Source organism: Rattus rattus, chromosome X (assembly GCF_011064425.1).
Source record: "Rattus rattus isolate New Zealand chromosome X, Rrattus_CSIRO_v1, whole genome shotgun sequence".
Classification (NCBI taxonomy): domain Eukaryota; kingdom Metazoa; phylum Chordata; class Mammalia; order Rodentia; family Muridae; genus Rattus; species Rattus rattus.
In genome coordinates, this window is record NC_046172.1 from 94,353,739 (window position 1) to 94,371,598 (window position 17,860).

General features: G+C 39.8%; 1 protein-coding gene across 1 annotated transcript; it reads left to right on the forward strand.

The window, feature by feature from the left end:
• The first annotated feature begins 2,160 nt into the window (after positions 1–2,160).
• Nxt2 (nuclear transport factor 2 like export factor 2) lies at positions 2,161–8,365 on the forward strand. Its single transcript, XM_032890302.1, has 4 exons — positions 2,161–2,345; positions 3,262–3,348; positions 5,452–5,596; positions 6,316–8,365. Exons 1-4 carry the CDS (start codon positions 2,331–2,333, stop codon positions 6,495–6,497), a joined length of 429 nt encoding a protein of 142 aa, XP_032746193.1. The 5' UTR covers positions 2,161–2,330; the 3' UTR covers positions 6,498–8,365.
• The last annotated feature ends 9,495 nt before the right edge of the window (positions 8,366–17,860 follow it).

A 17,860-nucleotide genomic window follows, 5' to 3' on the forward strand; every position in this document is an offset into this window, starting at 1 on the left:
AGGCACCATGTGGTCTCTGGGAATTGAACTCAGGACCTCTGGAAGAGCAGTCAGTGCTCTTAACTGCTGAGCCATCTCTCCAGCCCCTTAAATTCTTAAAAATATGGATAATATTAATATTTACCTGTGTTTTATGAAGAGTAAATGAAATTATATTAAATACCTTCCTGTACTGAAGAAAAGCCAAAACCTATATAACAATGAACAAGAGTTAATTTGAGGAGACATAATTTACTAACTTTTCTTAAATTTGGGAGAGAACTCTGGAAAAATAAATTTAAAAAAACACATCAAGATAGGCTTTGTTGGGGATTTAGCTCTCAGTGGTAGAGCGCTTGCCTAAAGCGCCAAGGCCTGGTTCCATCCCCCAGCTCAAAAAAAAAAAAAAAAAAAAGATAGGCTTTAAATATTAGAACTCTGGTGGTGGGGATAGAGCGATTAAATGTAAAACAGAAGAGGTAAGAGTGAGGGGGAGGAGAAAAAGTGCAGGAGGGAAGAAGGAAAAGGGAAAAGGGGCTAGAAAGGCACAGACACAAAGAGAGAAGATGGGATAGAAAATGTTTTAGAGATAGGCTAAAACTAGATATTCAGAACTCATTACATGGAAATGCCTTTTAAACCTTATTAGTAATGATTTGATTGTTTGCCATTTTGTTAGGTAAGCTTTTGCAATGGTATTATGTCCACTAAGTTCACTGCTTAGCAGATAGAGCTTTGCACAATGCCGGGACCACAGTAAATGATTATAAGCACTTGTTGATAGAATAAATAATAAGAGAATCAAATATTAATAACATCCAAAGATCCATGCACAGCTGACTAAGAAAACAAAGAAGAGAAATAAACTGGAATAAAATTAGTTTAAATTTTGGACTTGAGTGCCTGAGAAACCTGAAAAACATGCACAACATTCCCATTTTCACTATTAGTCAGATTCAATATGTATAATTCATCTCCATAAAAAAGGTAGAATGGAATATACAAAATCATGATTCATTAGCATATGAAGAACAGCAGAGCATCACGTGGGAGCTCCGGAAGTTATAAGAATACAGGAAGTAAGCATCATAACAGACAAAGCGGAAGTAACAGAAGCTCAGTCACGTGCAGTCGCGCGCAGTCGGAGAGGTGATCTGTGACTGTTAGTACGGTCGTGAGAGCTGACGGAGAATAAAGATATGAAAAAGTTTGGTAGTAACTGGTCCAATAGTAACAAACATTATGGAAAGTCTGGCAGTTCCTATGAGGATCCACAAAACAACTACAGATAGTAAGTTTATAGAAATCTTTGAATCAAAGTTTCGAAGTCTGGGGGTGGCCGCTTTAAAATTAACCGCAACGGCGTAGTGAAACAAGTTTCATAGCTTGAACTTAAATCCTAGGTAGTTGCTGGTTAATCGCTTTATTTATAGACTGATAACAAAATAACGTTTAACTCACAGTTGTCATAAATAATTGAATATGAGTAAAAATGTTTAAAATGTGCTTGTGATCACTACTAAACTGTTTTTTGTCATGGTGTTCTTGAATAAACTGTGGAAACATATACCACAGTATTTAGGGGGTGGTCCTTGATGTATAATCCCTCCAGAGTGGAGAGAATGAGTAAGATGCTTATGTTTTAAACAGTGGGAAATTTTAGGCATCCAAGTGAAGCGTTGGTGGCTGAGGCTCAAAATGGAGGACGTTCTAGAACTTTAAAGTGCTTTCAAGTTAACACAGTTTTCAGCCCTCGTGCACCGGGCAGTTGGTGTACCTTTCCATAAGTTCTGCCCACCTTTCCTATTGGCTACTAACGTAGTCTTTTCAGTTTCTCATTGGCCTTCAAATTTTGGGCCCACCTCCTGGAGTAAAAATGCCCCCCAGCCAAAATTGAACATTTTAAATTGTGCCAGGGCAGATAGCTGGGAAATTGAGATGCATTTGTTTTCCATATTAAGGTTGCAAAAGCAAGGTTCCCACCTTTTGTTGGTGTTTTTGAGGTGCCCCACCTTTTGTTTGGCTGAGGTTTTTGAGGGGGTGGTGTAAGTTGGTTAGTTTCTTTTGTTTCTCTTATGCTAAATAAACAGTTTGCAAGTGATTTAAAATGGATGGACCGGATCAGTCGGAACTGAAGAGAAACGCTGCTTAAAGTTGGAACATCGGGGTGATTTTAACACCGGACTGAGCTACTTCCGGGGGACAATGGGCGGGTTGAATATTCTGTGCCTTTGGCGCGGTTCATTTTGTTGCTAAACATTTCATCCTTCCGCAGCCAAAGGACCCAGAAGAGTGAGGAAGCGCTGACACCTCAGGTGCCAAGGCCGGAGCAGATCATTTCAAGCTCCCCGATGGCCATGGCCGTGGTGAGTGCGGGGCACCTCGCGCCGAGCTGAAAAGCAAGGGCTCGGGCAGCAGAGGGGAGGGAAGGGAAGGGAGGCGCGAGCCGGGCTTGGACACGTGAGCAAGTGGCGAATCAGGGTCTGGCCCGCCAGCCCCTGGGGCGGGGCTCGCGCCCTCCACCCGCCCCCTGGTCCTGAGAAAAAGCGGCAGACGGGAGGGTAGAAGCCAGCAGGAAGATGAGGGCTTGGTGGATTGTGACTTTCTGTGGTGTCCTTACTGTGGCGCTAAAAAAAAAAGCCTCTGATCCCCTTTAAAAAGGGGCAGTTGTTTTAATTCAAAAGAACAGAGCCTTTCAGGTAAAATGATTACTTTATCAGGTTCCATTTCTTAGTTTCTGCAATTCGCTTCCAAACACCAGTGAGTAGTTATATAATGTAAGAAAAATGTCTAAGTGAGGCTCCTTAGACCTTCATGTGGATTTTGACAGGTTTTTTTTTAAAACTCAGTAGCTTTTGAGCTTGGTCATAAGTTGAAACGAAGCATTTTACTAGCCTGTTCAATGATTGCCCACACCTCACACCTAGGCTTCTGTCTCCGCACATCTCCAAGTTACAATTACTATGGTGCCCTTTTATAGGTGAATGCTTTGTCATACTGAGCTTTTCTTTACTTACATCCCAAGCAAAGATTTATATGTGAAGGGTGAAAAGAAGATGGGAGTTGATTGTTTTATTTAAAGACATACACCTAAAACTAACAGCAGATTTTTTTACGCTGAAATTTATGCCTTAACCTTAAAAGTATTCAAATTTATGTGATAGGAGTGGCTTTCAAAGGCAGTTTTAGAGTGGTGTGCATAAATTGACAGCTTTTTTTTGTATTTTGCTTGAGGGTGATTGGTGGAACTTAATTTACCTTGTAGAAAATTTTCTTTCGTAGGATTTTAAAATGTATGTGGATCAGGCATGTAGAGCTGCTGAGGAATTTGTCAATATTTACTATGAGACAATGGACAAAAGACGACATGTGAGTTTTATAGTCTATATAATTCTTTGTTTAAATATTATTTTTGTTTAAATACCATTTATCTGAACCTGCATACTTAATTATGCTGCACAAGTTCTTCAAGAGTTGCTTCTATTGGATTACATTTTGGTTATTGATTTTTAGTTTTGGTTTTGTTTTTCCTGTTTTTGGTGTTGTTTCATTTTGTTTTCTTGATTTGGGGAATGGTTCGCTGTATTTTTGAAACCCAAGCACATTGGAAGTCTAGGGAGAAGATCTGGTGGGACTTGGGGGAGAGAAAGAATATGATCAAAATACTTAAATTTAAAATTTTTTACATAAAAATATAAAAAGAAAAGAGGACGAGTTGCTTATAGAAGGTATGATAAGGTATTAGTAAAGATGCCAGCTCTGGAAGCATAAGTTTGCCTTTACCATGCTCTTCAGCCAAGTCCCAACTTTTTTTAACCTCGTTTTATTTTTAAATTGGAAAAAAAAATGTGGTACTGGAAATTGAATTCAGGGCCTTAACATACTATACAAGTACTTTTACCACTCCTCCCATATACCCAGTTCAGGAATTAATTTAGACATTTCATATAACTGGGTCCAACATACCTGTACATATAAGTGATTGATCTTTTCTTAGTTCCTCAAATTAACAAAGTTAAAGCGATGATGCAGGGAGGTCTCCTGGTTTGCTTCTTTTATTTTCTATACTAATAGAAAATGTCTGCTTAAGGTTCACAGTCGTAGCTGATGTTCACAGTAAGACTCCTAGTAATACACATGCTTTGAGTTTTTAATACATCAAGGTCTCATATCGTTTTTTGTTTTCATTGTAACATATTCCTCAACTCTAGTTTTATAGATTTTTATGTGCATTTGTGTTTTGCCTGCCTGTATGAAATGGTGTTACAGATAGTTGTGAACTGACATGTGAGTGCTGGGACTTGAATTCACATCCTCAGTTCTTAACCACTGAGCCATCTCGCAACACCACCTGAACTGTATTATAAAGAATAATTAACTGTATTTATTATTCCAACATATGATTAAATGAGTCTTGCCTTGTTCTCCTACCAGTACAGGACTGTTTTGTTATTTTTAAAACTTTTTAAAGTAAGATAAAACATTTTACAATTGCTGACATGGACCTGGGGGTGGGAAAATCTATGACAGTGGATGCTTATTGTCCCTTGTCATAAATATTTGTCATTTATCTTATCTTGGTGCTTTCAGAACTACTGTATCCTATTGAGTTTGATGGCATAAGCCTCTAATTCCAGGACAGCCAGAGCTACATAGTAACACCCTGTTCCAGAAAAATAGATGACCCATAGATAGATAAAGAGAGAGAGAGAGAGAGAGAGATACAGAGATAGATAGATAGATAGACAGACAGACAGATACAAACATACACACACATAGATAGATAGATACAAACATACACACACATAGATAGATAGATAGATATAGAGATACAGAGATACATAGATAGATAGATAGATAGATAGACAGACAGATACAAACATACACACACATAGATAGATAGATGGATGGATGGATAGATAGATAGATAGATAGATAGATAGATAGATAGATAGATAGATAGATAGATAGATAGATAGAGTAAAGTCAAGTAAAGTTAAGGGGCACATGGGACAGCATAGCCAAGCCCCTCTTGGTGCACTTCTGTAATTGTAGAATTCTAGAGGCTCAGACAAGATCCTAGGTGTGAGGCCATCCTGGAATACAAGACAAAAGTTAAAAAAAGACAGGTAACATAGTTCATTATCAGTGCAAGGGTATATGTGATACTTTTAATCCAACTTTACCTTTGAGAATAAAACAAGCAAGGTTTTGTCATCAAAACTAATATGAAAATATTAAAATACGAATTTCCAGTTTTACAGAGTGGGATAATACCTATTCAAGGCAAGGTAGGCATCATGGTCACATTATTTTCCAAAAGCAACCAGGCAAAAGAAGTGGAAATAGAAACCATGGAGGTAGAGACTGTGCCATGAAAATGTTTACATACCGTCCATAATCTTTTAATGCATTTGTAGAAGATGCTTGTGAGTTAAAATATCTATTTTTAAACTCTTCCTTTATTTTTAGGCACTTGTCAGGCTGTATTTGGACAAGGCCACTCTAATCTGGAATGGAAATGTTGTTACAGGGCTGGAAGCCCTTGCTAATTTTTTTGAGATGTTGCCTTCCAGTGAATTCCAGATCAATATGTTAGATTGCCAACCAGTTCATGGTAAGATCATGATCTTTCAAAGAATCTCCTTCATTTTCTGTTAGTAAACACTGAGGTTTACACCCCAAGCAACAGTAACCTTCAATAGTGGGTATGGTTACTTATTTGAGCAAGTTAAGTGTCACAAAAAAACAAGTTATATAGTCAGGATTTGGGTCTTGTTTTCACTCCAGAAACCACCATTAATTTTGGGAGATTGTGATTCTTTGTTATCTAAAAGGAGAATGCCTACAGAAAAAAATTAAATATCATATCATAGATTAATGTGTTTGAGTGTTTGTTAAAATTTCAGAGAACTGTATTCTATGGGAGAATGACTTGTGATAGAATTTGATTCCCAGTGGATTGATGCAGTTCACCTCTAGATGGGGAATTCACTATCTTAAGTAGTTGTTTATAATGATATTTCCCCTTATAGTTCCTGAAGAATGGCTTTAGAGATAAACTATGAATGATGTTAGCTATCTAATGAAATATTAACATGTACAGGGAGCATGTAGTCATGTTGGATTTATGATCTCTGTTTTTTTGAAACTTGAGAGAACCCTGCAAATCTTTCTAGACTGAAAAGAATCATCTTAATACTTTTTTAAAATATTCATATATTGACTTTGAAATGCCTTCTTAAAATAAAGAGCGTTCATGAAAAAAACTTTTAACATTGCAGCATAAGCTTAGATGTGTAATGTGACCTATTCCTCTTGCTTATATTGCTAAAGAGCAAGCTACCCAGTACCAGACTACAGTGCTCGTCGTGACCAGTGGAGTGGTGAAGTTTGATGGAAACAAACAACACTTCTTTAACCAGAACTTCCTGCTGACTGCACAGAGCACTCCTAACAGCACGGTGTGGAAGATTGCAAGTGATTGCTTCCGTTTTCAAGATTGGGCTAGTATTTAAAGGAGCAAAAGCCCGTTCGATTGGTCCATTAGTTCCAGCAAGAGAAGTTTAATGTGAATTAATATATTTCGTTGCAAAAGTACTATAAACTTAAGTGTATGTGCTAAAACTAAATGTATGTAATATTTTTTTATTCCTAGCAGCACCTTTGCTAGATTAGCTGCCAGTTTGGATTATTGCCCTTAAAAGCTTTAAAGATAGTTTTTTACATGCCTTATGCATACATTCCACTACTGATACTCTCAAGGTAATATTAAACATGATCTAGGTACTAAGATATTCACTGTGAACCCGATCTCTTGCACAAATGGAGTCCTTTTTTGTAATACTGTCTATGGAATAGCACAAGATAGCTCTGTAGGAGGAAATAGTGGTTTTTCAGTTATTAGAGTAATTTTTCAATGAAGCACATGCCTGTTTACGATGAACAATGGTACTAAAGTTTTAATATATAAGTATAGATATTTGAAGTCAGTTCAATTTAATTTTATGCTAGTGTTCTGTCATATTTCAATTGCATATAAGTGTATAATAGTCCTGCTGTTTTCTGACATGTTTCCTTTTGAAATGAAGTAATCAACTAGATGGGCGAAAATGGTCTTGATGGATACTTGGGTATTGGGTACATTTAGTGGCAGTAGCAACTCAGAGAAACATTTTCTTGGAAGCTTCAAGTCAATATATTTATGTGATAAATGGGAGTGAGAATAAAAGCTTTAATGGGAGAGTATGGAATGAGAAATATAGAAATCTGAGACTGAAGCCAACACACGAGAGAGGTGGCCATACTCGTGTCCTACCTCCTGCAAGTGTAGCCTAGTTTCAGGATTGTCTCCCGAAAGTGTCTAAGAATCCTTGCCAAATGGTCCTAAAAACTGGATTTTAAGATCCTTTTACTCCCCTTCATATTTATCTCCAGTGTCCACCCTAGTTTGTGAATTCATAGGATTAAGATATCAGCAGTAAACTTTGTCTCAGAATCTGAAAGGTAGAAAGGAGGCTACTGCTCAATCCCTGTGTACCCCGAACTCCAAAGTATTCCATTTAGGCCTCGAGCCCACAGCCTCCTGGGTCTTACCCGCCACGCGCAGGAATGATTTTCTTCTCTGGTGTTTACACTGTCAACTGTATTACCTACTTTTTAAAATTAAATCTATGATCTTATGATTTATTTCTGTATGGCACTGGATTAGAAATAATATTAAAATATTTCTGCTTATGGTTAAAAAAAAACCAGAAATCAAGGGAAAGATCTTCATGATAAACTTCAAAGGAACAAACTCATTAACTTTATGTCTTAGCTTCTAAAGACAAAAAAAAAGTTTTTAGTTTTTAGTTAAATTTTAAATTTTACAATTTTTTTGCAGTTTTTAAATATTTTAAGTTAACATGCTATCTTTGTTCTGTGGTATGATCAAAATTAAATTGTCACTCAATTTTAAAACTAGTAATTTACTTTGGTCCAGAAATGCACTTTTAATTATTGTATTATTTAAATGAAGTAGAAGGGGATAGAACTGATATTTAAAACTATGGTTTATTTCAGTTCTTATCAAAACATACGCATTCTAGACTATTCAGAGTGGGCTTGCTCTTATTTTGAATTTTTTTCCATTAACTACATCTTTAGTGGAAACAATTAAAATGTCCAATCGCTGCCCTTTCTATTGGTGGAGAACAATCTCAAAACTGTGTATAATTAGCAATAACAGAATTGAACCATTGTGAATTGCTTTATCCATACACTGTATAATTCCGTAATGTGTATGACTTTAAATGGCTGGAACTGCTCATGTGTGGACTAAACTATTTTTGACATGTTCATATTTTTATAACTTAAAAAATAAAATAAAAATGCATTTTCACAAGTTTTCTCAAGTCTTTCTTATGGTATTTTTGCTTTTGTATTTAAGGCCCCAGAATGGGAACTGGTTCATTATAAGGCTTCTTTTTTAAAAATAGTTTTATTATTTCATTAATTTACATTTCAAATGTTATCCCCTTTCCCAGTTCCCCCACCAACAACCCCCCTATCCCATCCTCCCTCCTCCATGCTTCCATAAGAGTGCAACCCCACCCACTCTCTCCCTCCCACCTCTCTACCCTGGCATTGGCATTCCCTTATACTGGGGCATCCTTCACAGGACCAAGGGCCTCTCCTCCCATGGGTGCCTGGCAAAGTCATCCTCTGCTACATATGAGGCTGGAGACGTGGGTTGCTCCATGTGTACTCTTTGGGTGGTGGTTTAGTCACTGGGAACTTTGGGAATTCTGCTTGGTTGATACTGTTGGTCTTCCTATGAGGTTGCAAACCCCTTCAGCTCCTTCAGTCCTTCCCCTAACTCCTTCATTGGGATCTCAGTGCTCAGTCCAATGGTTGGCTGTAAGCATCCTCATCTGTATTGGTCAGGTGCTGGCAGAGCCTCTCAGGAAACAGCTATATCAGGCTCCTGTCAGCAAGCACTTCTTGACATCAGCAATAGTGTATGTGTTTGGTATCTGCAGATGGGATGAATCTCTAGGTGGGGCAGTATCTAGATGGCTTTTCCTTCAGTCTCTCCTTCCACTCTTTGTCCCTGCATTTTCTTTAGACAGGAGCAATTCTGGATTAATATTTTTGAGATGGGTGGGTGACCCCTTCCCTCAAATGGGGGCCATGCCTAACCTCTGGATATGGTCTCTACAGATTCTCTCTCCCCTCTATTGGGTATTTCAGCTAGTGTCATCCCCTCAAGGTCCTTGGAGACTCTTATTTTCCTTGCATCTGGGACTTTCTAGTGGCTACCCCAGTTCCTCATCCCACACTGCTACACACCTCAATTCAATTTCCTAACCCTCTGGAACTTCTCTCCCATCTCATCCCACACCTGATCCTGCCCCCTTTTTACCTTGCCCTCCTCTCTCCCTCCCATGCTGCTCCCTTCCTCTACCTCGTGCGATTATTTTGTTCCCCCTTCTAGGTAGGACGGAGGCATCCCCACTTTGGTCTTCCTTCTTGAGCTTCATATGGTCTGTGAGTTATATTATGGGTATTGCAAGCTTTTTCCCTAATATCCACTTATCAGTGAGTGCATACCATGTGTGTTCTTTTGTGATTAGGTTACCTCACTCAGGATGATATTTTCCAGTTCCATCCATTTGCCTATGAATTTCATAAGATCATTGTTTTGATAGCTGAGTAGTACTCCATTGTGTAGATGTACCACATTTTCTGTATCCATTCCTCTATTGGAGGTCATCTGGGTTCTTTCCAGTTTCTGGCTATCATAAATAAGGCTGCTATGAACATAGTGGAGAACGTGTCTTTTTATACATTGGAGCATCTTTTGAGTATATGCCCAGGAGTGGTATAGCTGGGTCCTCAGATAGTACTATGTCCAATTTTCTGAGGAACCTCCAGAATGGTTTCCAGAGTGGTTATACCAACTTGCAATCCCACCAACAATGGAGGAGTGTGCCTTTTTCTCCACAGCCTCGCCAGCATGCTGTCACCTGAGTTTTTTATCTTAGGCATTTAGACTGGTGTGGGGTGAAATCGCACGTTGGTTTTGATTTTTATTTCCCTGAAGACTAAGGATCTTGAACATTTCTTAAGTCCTTCTTTCCCCATTCGAGATTCCCCCAGTTGAGAATTCTTTGTTTAGTTCTCTACCCCATTTTTTTTTTTATTAACTTGAGTATTTCTTATATACATTTCGAGTGTTATTCCCTTTCCCGGTTTCCGGGCAAAGGCAAACATCCCCCTAATCCCTCCCCCTCCCCTTTCTTATGGGTGTTCCCCTCCCCATCCTCCCCCCATTGCCGCCCTCCCCCCAACAATCACGTTCACTGGGGGTTCAGTCTTAGCAGGACCAAGGGCTTCCCCTTACACTGGTGATCTTACTAGGATATTCATTGCTACCTATGAGGTCAGAATCTAGGGTCAGTCCATGCATAGTCTTTAGGTAGTGGCTTAGTCCCTGGAAGCTCTAGTTGCTTGGCACTGTTGTTCATAAGGGGTCTCAAGCCCCTTCAAACTCTTCCAGTTCTTTCTCTGATTCCTTCAACGGGGGTCCTATTCTCAGTTCAGTGGTTTGCTGCTGGCATTTGCCTCTGTATTTGCTGTATTCTGGCTGTGTCTTTCAGGAGAGATCTACATCCGGCTACTGTCGGCCTGCACTTCTTTGCTTCATCCATCTTGTCTAATTGGGTGGCTGTATATGTGTGGGCCACATGTGGGGCAGGCTCTGAATGGGTGTTCCTTCTGTCTCTGTTTTAATCTTTGCTTCTCTATTCCCTGCCAAGGGTATTCTTGTTCCCCCTTTTAAAGAAGGAGTGAAGCATTCACATTTTGATCATCCGTCTTGAGTTTCATTTGTTCTAGGCATCTAGGGTAATTCAAGCATTTGGGTTAATAGCCACTTATCAATGAGTGCATACCATGTATGTCTTTCTGTAATTGGGTTAGCTCACTCAGGATGATATTTTCCAGTTCCAACCATTTGCCTATGAATTTCATAAAGGCATTGTTTTGGATAGCTGAGTAATATTCCATTGTGTAGATGTACCACATTTTCTGTATCCATTCCTCTGTTGAAGGGCATCTGAGTTCTTTCCAGCTTCTGGCTATTATAAATAAGGCTGATATGAACATAGTGGAGCACGTGTCTTTTATATATGTTGGGGCACCTTGTGGGTATATGCCCAAGAGAGGTATAGCTGGATCCTCAGGTAGTTCAATGTCCAATTTTCTGAGGAACCTCCAGAGTGAATTCCAGAACTGATTTGCAGATTGGTACAACTGCAATCCCACCAACAATGGAGGAGTGTTCCTCTTTCTCCACGTCCTGGCCAGCATTTGTTGTCACCTGAGTTTTTGATCTTAGCCATTCTCACTGGTGTGAGGTGAAATCTCAGGGTTGTTTCGATTTGCATTTCCCTTATGCCTAAAGATGTTGAACATTTCTTTAGGTGTTTCTCAGCCATTCGGCATTCCTCAGCTGTGAATTCTTTGTTTAGTTCTGAACCCCATTTTTTAATAGGGTTATTTGACTCCTTGCGGTCTAACTTCTTGAGTTCTTTGTATATTTTGGATATAAGCCCTCTATCTGTTATAGGATTGGTAAAGATCTTTTCCCAATCTGTTGGTTGCCGTTTTGTCCTAACCACAGTGTCCTTTGCCTTACAGAAGCTTTGCAGTTTTATGAGATCCCATTTGTCGATTCTTGATCTTAGAGCATAAGCCATTGGTGTTTTGTTCAGGAAATTTTTTTCCAGTGCCCATGTGTTCGAGATGCTGCCCTAGTTTTTCTTCTATTAGTTTGAGTGTATCTGGTTTGATGTGGAGATCCTTGATCCACTTGGACTTCAGCTTTGTACAGGGTGATAAGCATGGATCGATCTGCATTCTTCTACATGTTGACCTCCAATTCCAGCACCATTTGCTGAAAATGCTATCTTTTTTTCCATTGGATGGTTTTGGCTCCTTTGTCAAAAATCAAGTGCCCATAGGTGTGTGGGTTCATTTCTGGGTCTTCAATTCTGTTCCATTGTTCTATCTGTCTGTCTCTGTACCAATACCATGCAGTTTTTATCACTATTGCTCTGTAATACTGCTTGAGTTCAGGGATAGTGATTCCCCCTGAAGTCCTTTTATTGTTGAGGATAGTTTTAGCTATCCTGGGTTTTTTGTTATTCCAGATGAATTTGCAAATTGTTCTGTCTAACTCTTTGAAGAAATGGATTGGTATTTTGATGGGGATTGCATTGAATCTGTAGATCGCTTTTGGTAAAATGGCCATTTTTACTATATTAATCCTGCCAATCCATGAGCATGGGAGATCTTTCCATCTTCTGAGGTCGTCTTCAATTTCTTTCTTCAGAGTCTTGAAGTTCTTATTGTACAGATCTTTTACTTGCTTGGTTAAAGTCACACCAAGGTACTTTATATTGTTTGGGTCTATTATGAAGGGTGTCGTTTCCTTAATTTCTTTCTCGGCTTGTTTCTCTTTTGTGTAGAGGAAGGCTACTGATTTATTTTCGTTATTTTTATACCCAGCCACTTTGCTGAAGTTGTTTATCAGCTTTAGTAGTTCTCTGGTGGAACTTTTGGGATCACTTAAATATACTATCATATCATCTGCAAATAGTGATATTTTGACTTCTTCTTTACCAATATGTATCACCTTGTTTTCCTTTTGTTGTCTGATTGCTCTGGCTAGAACTTCAAGAACTATATTGAATAAGTAGGGGAGAGAGTGGGCAGCCTTGTTTTAGTCCCTAATGGTTTCTACTTGTTTATTTATGTTTTCCTGTGTTTTCTCTAAGGAGTTCTTCATGTTCTTGAAGTCCTCAGCATCATGATCAAATATGATTTTGAAACTAGATCTTTGCTTTTCTAGTGTGTTTGGATATTCTGTGTTTTTGCTTTGGTGGGAGAATTGGGCTCGATGATACCATGTAGTCTTTGGTTTCTGTTGCTTGGGTTCCTCGCTTGCCTCTCGCCATCAGATTATCTCTAGTGTTACTTTGTTCTACTACTTCTGACAGTGGCTAGACTGTCCTATAAGCCTGTGTGTCAGGAGTGCTGTAGACCTGTTTTCTTGTTTTCTTTCAGCCAGTTATGGGGACAGAGTGTTCTGCTTTCGGGCGTGTAGTTTTTCCTATCTACAGGTCTTCAGCTGTTCCTGTGGGCCTGTGTCTTGAGTTCACCAGGCAGGTCACTTGGAGCTGGAAGGTTTGTCTTACCTGTGGTCCCAAGGTCAAGTTTGCTCGTGGGGTGTTGCCTTATGAGCTCTCTGCGGCAGCAACCAGAAGATCTGCGCTGCTTTTCCGGGAGCTTCTGTGGGGTTCCAGATGGCGTTTGGTGTTTTCCTCTGGAGTCAGAGATGTGTGCAGAGTACAGTCTCTTCTGGTTTCCCAGGCGGTCTGCCTCTCTGAAGGTTTAACTTTCCCTCCCACGGGATTTGGGTGCAGAGGACTGTTTATCCGGTCGGTCCCTTCAGGTTCCGGCGGTGTCTCAGACGCAGCGGATTTCCTGCTCTTGTGCCCTTATCCAAGGGAACCCAGAGGCCGTATACAGTTTCCTCTTGGGCCAGGGATGTGGGCAGGGGTGGGCAGTGTTGGTGGTCTCTTCCGCTCTGCAGTCTCAGGAGTGCCCACCTGTCTCGGCGGTGAGCTCTCTCTCTCCCACGGGGTTTGGGGCAGTGGCTGGAGGCAGGGAGCTGCGGATTGGGACTCCACTAAAAACCCGGAAGTGTCCGGTCCCTAGAGGAATTTTGCCTCTGTGTGTCCCAAGGCCACCAGTCAGGTCACTTGCAGCAGGAAAGTTGGTCTTACCTGCAGTCCCAAGGCTCAATTTTGCTCATGGGCTGTTGCTTATGAGCTCTCCGCGGCGGCAGCAACCAGGAAGATCTACGCCGCCCTTTCTGGGAGCTTCCGTGCACCAGGGTTCCAGATGGCGTTTGGTGTTTTCCTCTGGAGTCAGAGATCTCTCTACCCATTTTTAAATAGGGTTATTTGATTCTCTGGAGTCTAACTTCTTGAGTTCTTTGTATATATTGGATATTAGCACTCTATCAGATTTAGGATTAGTAAATATCTGTTTGCAATCTGCTGGTTGCTGTTTTGTCCTATTGACAGTGTTCTTTGCCTTACAGAAGCTTTGCAGTTTTATGAGACCACATTTGTCAATTCTTGATCTTAGAGCATGAGCATGTTCTGTTCATGAAATTTTCCCATGTGCTGATGTGTTCGAGATTCTTCCCCACTTTTTCTTCTATTAGTTTGAGTGTATCTGGTTTTGTGTGTAGATCCTTGATCCACTTGAACTTAAGTTTTGTACAGGGTGATAAAAATGGGTCAATTTGCATTCTTCTACATGCTGACCTCCAGTTGAACCAGCACCATTTATTGAAAATGCTATCTTTTTTTCCATTGGATGGTTTTAGCTCCTTTGATCAAGTGACCATAGGTGTGTGGGTTCATTTCTGGGTCTTCTATTCTATTCTACTGATCTACCTACCTGTCTCTGTACCAATACCATGCGGTTTTTGTCACTACTGCTCTGTAGTAGAACTTCAGGTCAGGGGTGTTGATTCCCACAGAAGTTCTCTTAATTTCTAGAATAGTTTTTGCTATCCTGAATTTTTTTTCATTCCAGATGAATTTGAGAATTGCTCTATCTCTGTGAAGAATTGAGTCGGAAGTTTGATGGTGATTGCATTAAATCTGTGTTTGCTTTTGGTAAAGTGGCCATTTTTACTATATTAATCCTACCAATCCTTGAGCATGGGAGGTCTTTCCATCTTCTGAGATTTTCGATTTCTTTCTTCAGAAGTTGAAGTTCTTGTCACACAGATCTTTCACTTGCTTGGTTAGAGTCACACCAAGGTATTTTATGTTATTCGTGACTACTATGAAGGGTGTCGTTTCCCTAATTTCATTCTCAGCCTGTTTATCCTTTGAGTAGAGGAAGGCTACTGATTTGTTTGAGTTAATTTTATACCCAGCCACTTTGCTGAAGTTGTTCATCAGGCATAGTAGTTCTCTGGTAGAACTTTGGGGGTCACTTAAGTACACTATCATATCATCTGCAAATAGTGATATTTTGACTTCTTCCTTTCCAATTTGTATCCCTTTGACCTCTTTTCATTGTCTGATTGCTTTGGCTAGTATTTTGAGTACTATATTGACTAATTATGTCTAGTCCCTGATTTTTGTGAGATTGCTTCAAGTTTCTCTCCATTTAGTTTGATGTTGGCTACTGGTTTGCTGTATATGGCTTTTACTATGTTTAGGTATGGGCCTTGAATTCCTGATCTTTCCAAGACTTTTACAATGAAGAGGTGTTGAATTTTGTCAAATGCTTTCTCAGCATCTAATGAAATGGTCATACGTTTTTTTTTTCTTTGAGTTTGTTTTATAGTGGATTATGTAGATGGATTTCTGTATATTGAACCATCCCTGCATCACTGGGATGAAGCCTACTTGATCACGATGGATGATCATTGTGATGTGTTCTTGGATTCAGTTTGTGTGAATTTTACTGAGCATTTTTGCATTGATAGTCTTAAGGAAAATTGGTCTGAAGTTCCCTTTCTTATTTTGGGTCTTTGAGTGGTTTAGTTATCATCATAACTGAGACTTCTTAACTTAAAAAATAAAACATGTTACAATGCTAAAAAACAATGATAAATAACTTGGGCTTTTTTCCCTGTCTATTATACAGTCTGTCTTTCCCTCTTTTCCTACAAAGCACGCACATTGCAAAGAATCAACTATTTGAAACACTAGTGAAGTTTGGGGTGAGAAATTGGTACTCTTAACCTGGAGAAAATAGCCAAAGCATTCCATTTATTGAACATTGAATCAGAAATGCAGTGGCATTCCAGAAACCTTTATTCCTCCAATTTTAATATTACATTAAAAATAATGTCAATAGGATCTAGCAAGAAGGCACGGTGATTAAGAGCTGGTGCAATACAAACAAAACTAACTTTTGATGTTATTTTTTAAATTATTTTATTTACACCCCAAATGTTACCCTTCTCCCAGTGCCTACTCCCAGACTTCTTCACCTCATCCCTCATCCACTTCACCTCTGAGAGGGTGCCCCCAACCAGGCATCACCTGCTTCTCTGGGGCATCAAGTCTCTACAGGATTAGGTGCATCCTCTCTCACTGAGACTTCACAAAGCAGTCCTCTGAAACATATGTGTCTGGGCCCCACCTCTGTATGCTATTTGGTTGGTGGCGTAGTCTCTGGGAGCTCCCCAGAGTCCAGGTTAATTGAGTAGTTAGTAGACTGTTGGTCTTCCTATGGGGTTACAATCCCTTCCAATTCCTTCAGTCCTTCCCCAAGCTCTTCAATAGGTCTCCCTGACCTCGGTCCAATGCTTGCCTGTGAGCAGAGACCAAAAGGAATGACCAACCAGTGACCAGCCTATCATGGTATCCATCACATGGGCAGGCACCAAACCCAGACACTATTATTGATGCTATGGTGTGATTGCACACAGGAGTGTAGCATGTTGTCCTCTGAGAAACTCTACCAGCACCTGACTGAGAAAGATGCAGATACTCAGCCAACCATTGGACTGAGGTTAGGGACCCTATGGCATTTTAAAAAAAGATTTTATTTGTTTGTTTGTTTGTTTGTTTATTCAGTGTATGATTGTTCTGCTACATGTATACCTGCATAAGATGCCCTCATAGATGGCCATGAGCCACCATGTGGTCACTGGGAATTGAACTCAGGACCTCTGGAAGAGCCATCTCACCAGCCCACTCTTGGCATTATTTATACATCAATTAGTGTGACGTGTGACTTGTGCAGAAGAAATCTAATTTCTCTCCTGATCTCATTGATCTCTCAAACAGAGGCTGTCCTCTCTTTATTAAACAGCACAGCAAATATGATTTCAAAATGAATGAACTTTTGTCTTACTCCTTTCCAGAAGGCTTGCAAGGGAGGAAATTGTTATTTGGCCCTGTTGACTCAGAAAAATATGTAAAACCACAATTAGATATACCTCACTGTTTCCAGTAAATGATCTTAGGTCTGACCCACAACATCTTATGCATACACACTGTTCTGTGTCAAGAACATGAATGTGTCACAAAGGAAAGATAGCAAACATGGTACATCAGAATGTTCAATGCATAGTAAGATTGCAGTGTTTTTCTTAGAATTCAGTTAATTCTGAACAAGTTGAAAATACAGAACATAAGCTGAAGTAGAACATCGCCGTAAAGGATCTTAAAGCACCTCACTAAGTTGGTTACAGGTTAAGAGAGAGTTTGATTTGTAAAACAAGTTTTAAACAGCATTTTCAGAAGTCATCCCCACAAGCAACATTTGCTACTGTTACAGAGGATGGAGATTTAGTTCCCGTCACCCACACTCTGGCTCACAAGTGGCTGTGACTCCAGGTCCACGATATCTGACCCCCCCCCCCGGTTCTGACCTCTGTGGGTACCAGCCACTCATATGGTTCACATATATACCTGAAGGCACTCATACCCACACAAAATACATCTTAAAAATAAGCATATTATCAACTAGTTAGAGTAAGTTATGACTGAAATCCCAGTACTCAGTAGTCTGAGGGAAAAAATGTGCATTTGTGGCACCAGTTTGGGTGCCACATATATAGCAGAGTTATGTCTTGAAAAAAAGTCAACAGACACTTTGGAAAAAGAGAATTAATGCTGCATCAGAGTTGAGCCACTGTCCTCCTCTTATCATCATTCGTACACAAGACAATGGCGAACGTTGTAATTAGCTGTACCTTAGATGAAATATTAACGAGTTTTGCCTAGCCAAACGAGTAAGGGATAGGTCAGTAGTTCAGAGCACTGGCTGCTCTTTCAGAGAACAGGAG

Bases quoted from the DNA above. Each gene is read 5' to 3' on its own strand.
- Nxt2 (XM_032890302.1), top strand. The intron at 3,349-5,451 runs GTGAGTTTTATA...CTTTATTTTTAG, and splicing joins CAATGGACAAAAGACGACAT to GCACTTGTCAGGCTGTATTT. The intron at 5,597-6,315 runs GTAAGATCATGA...ATATTGCTAAAG, and splicing joins AGATTGCCAACCAGTTCATG to AGCAAGCTACCCAGTACCAG.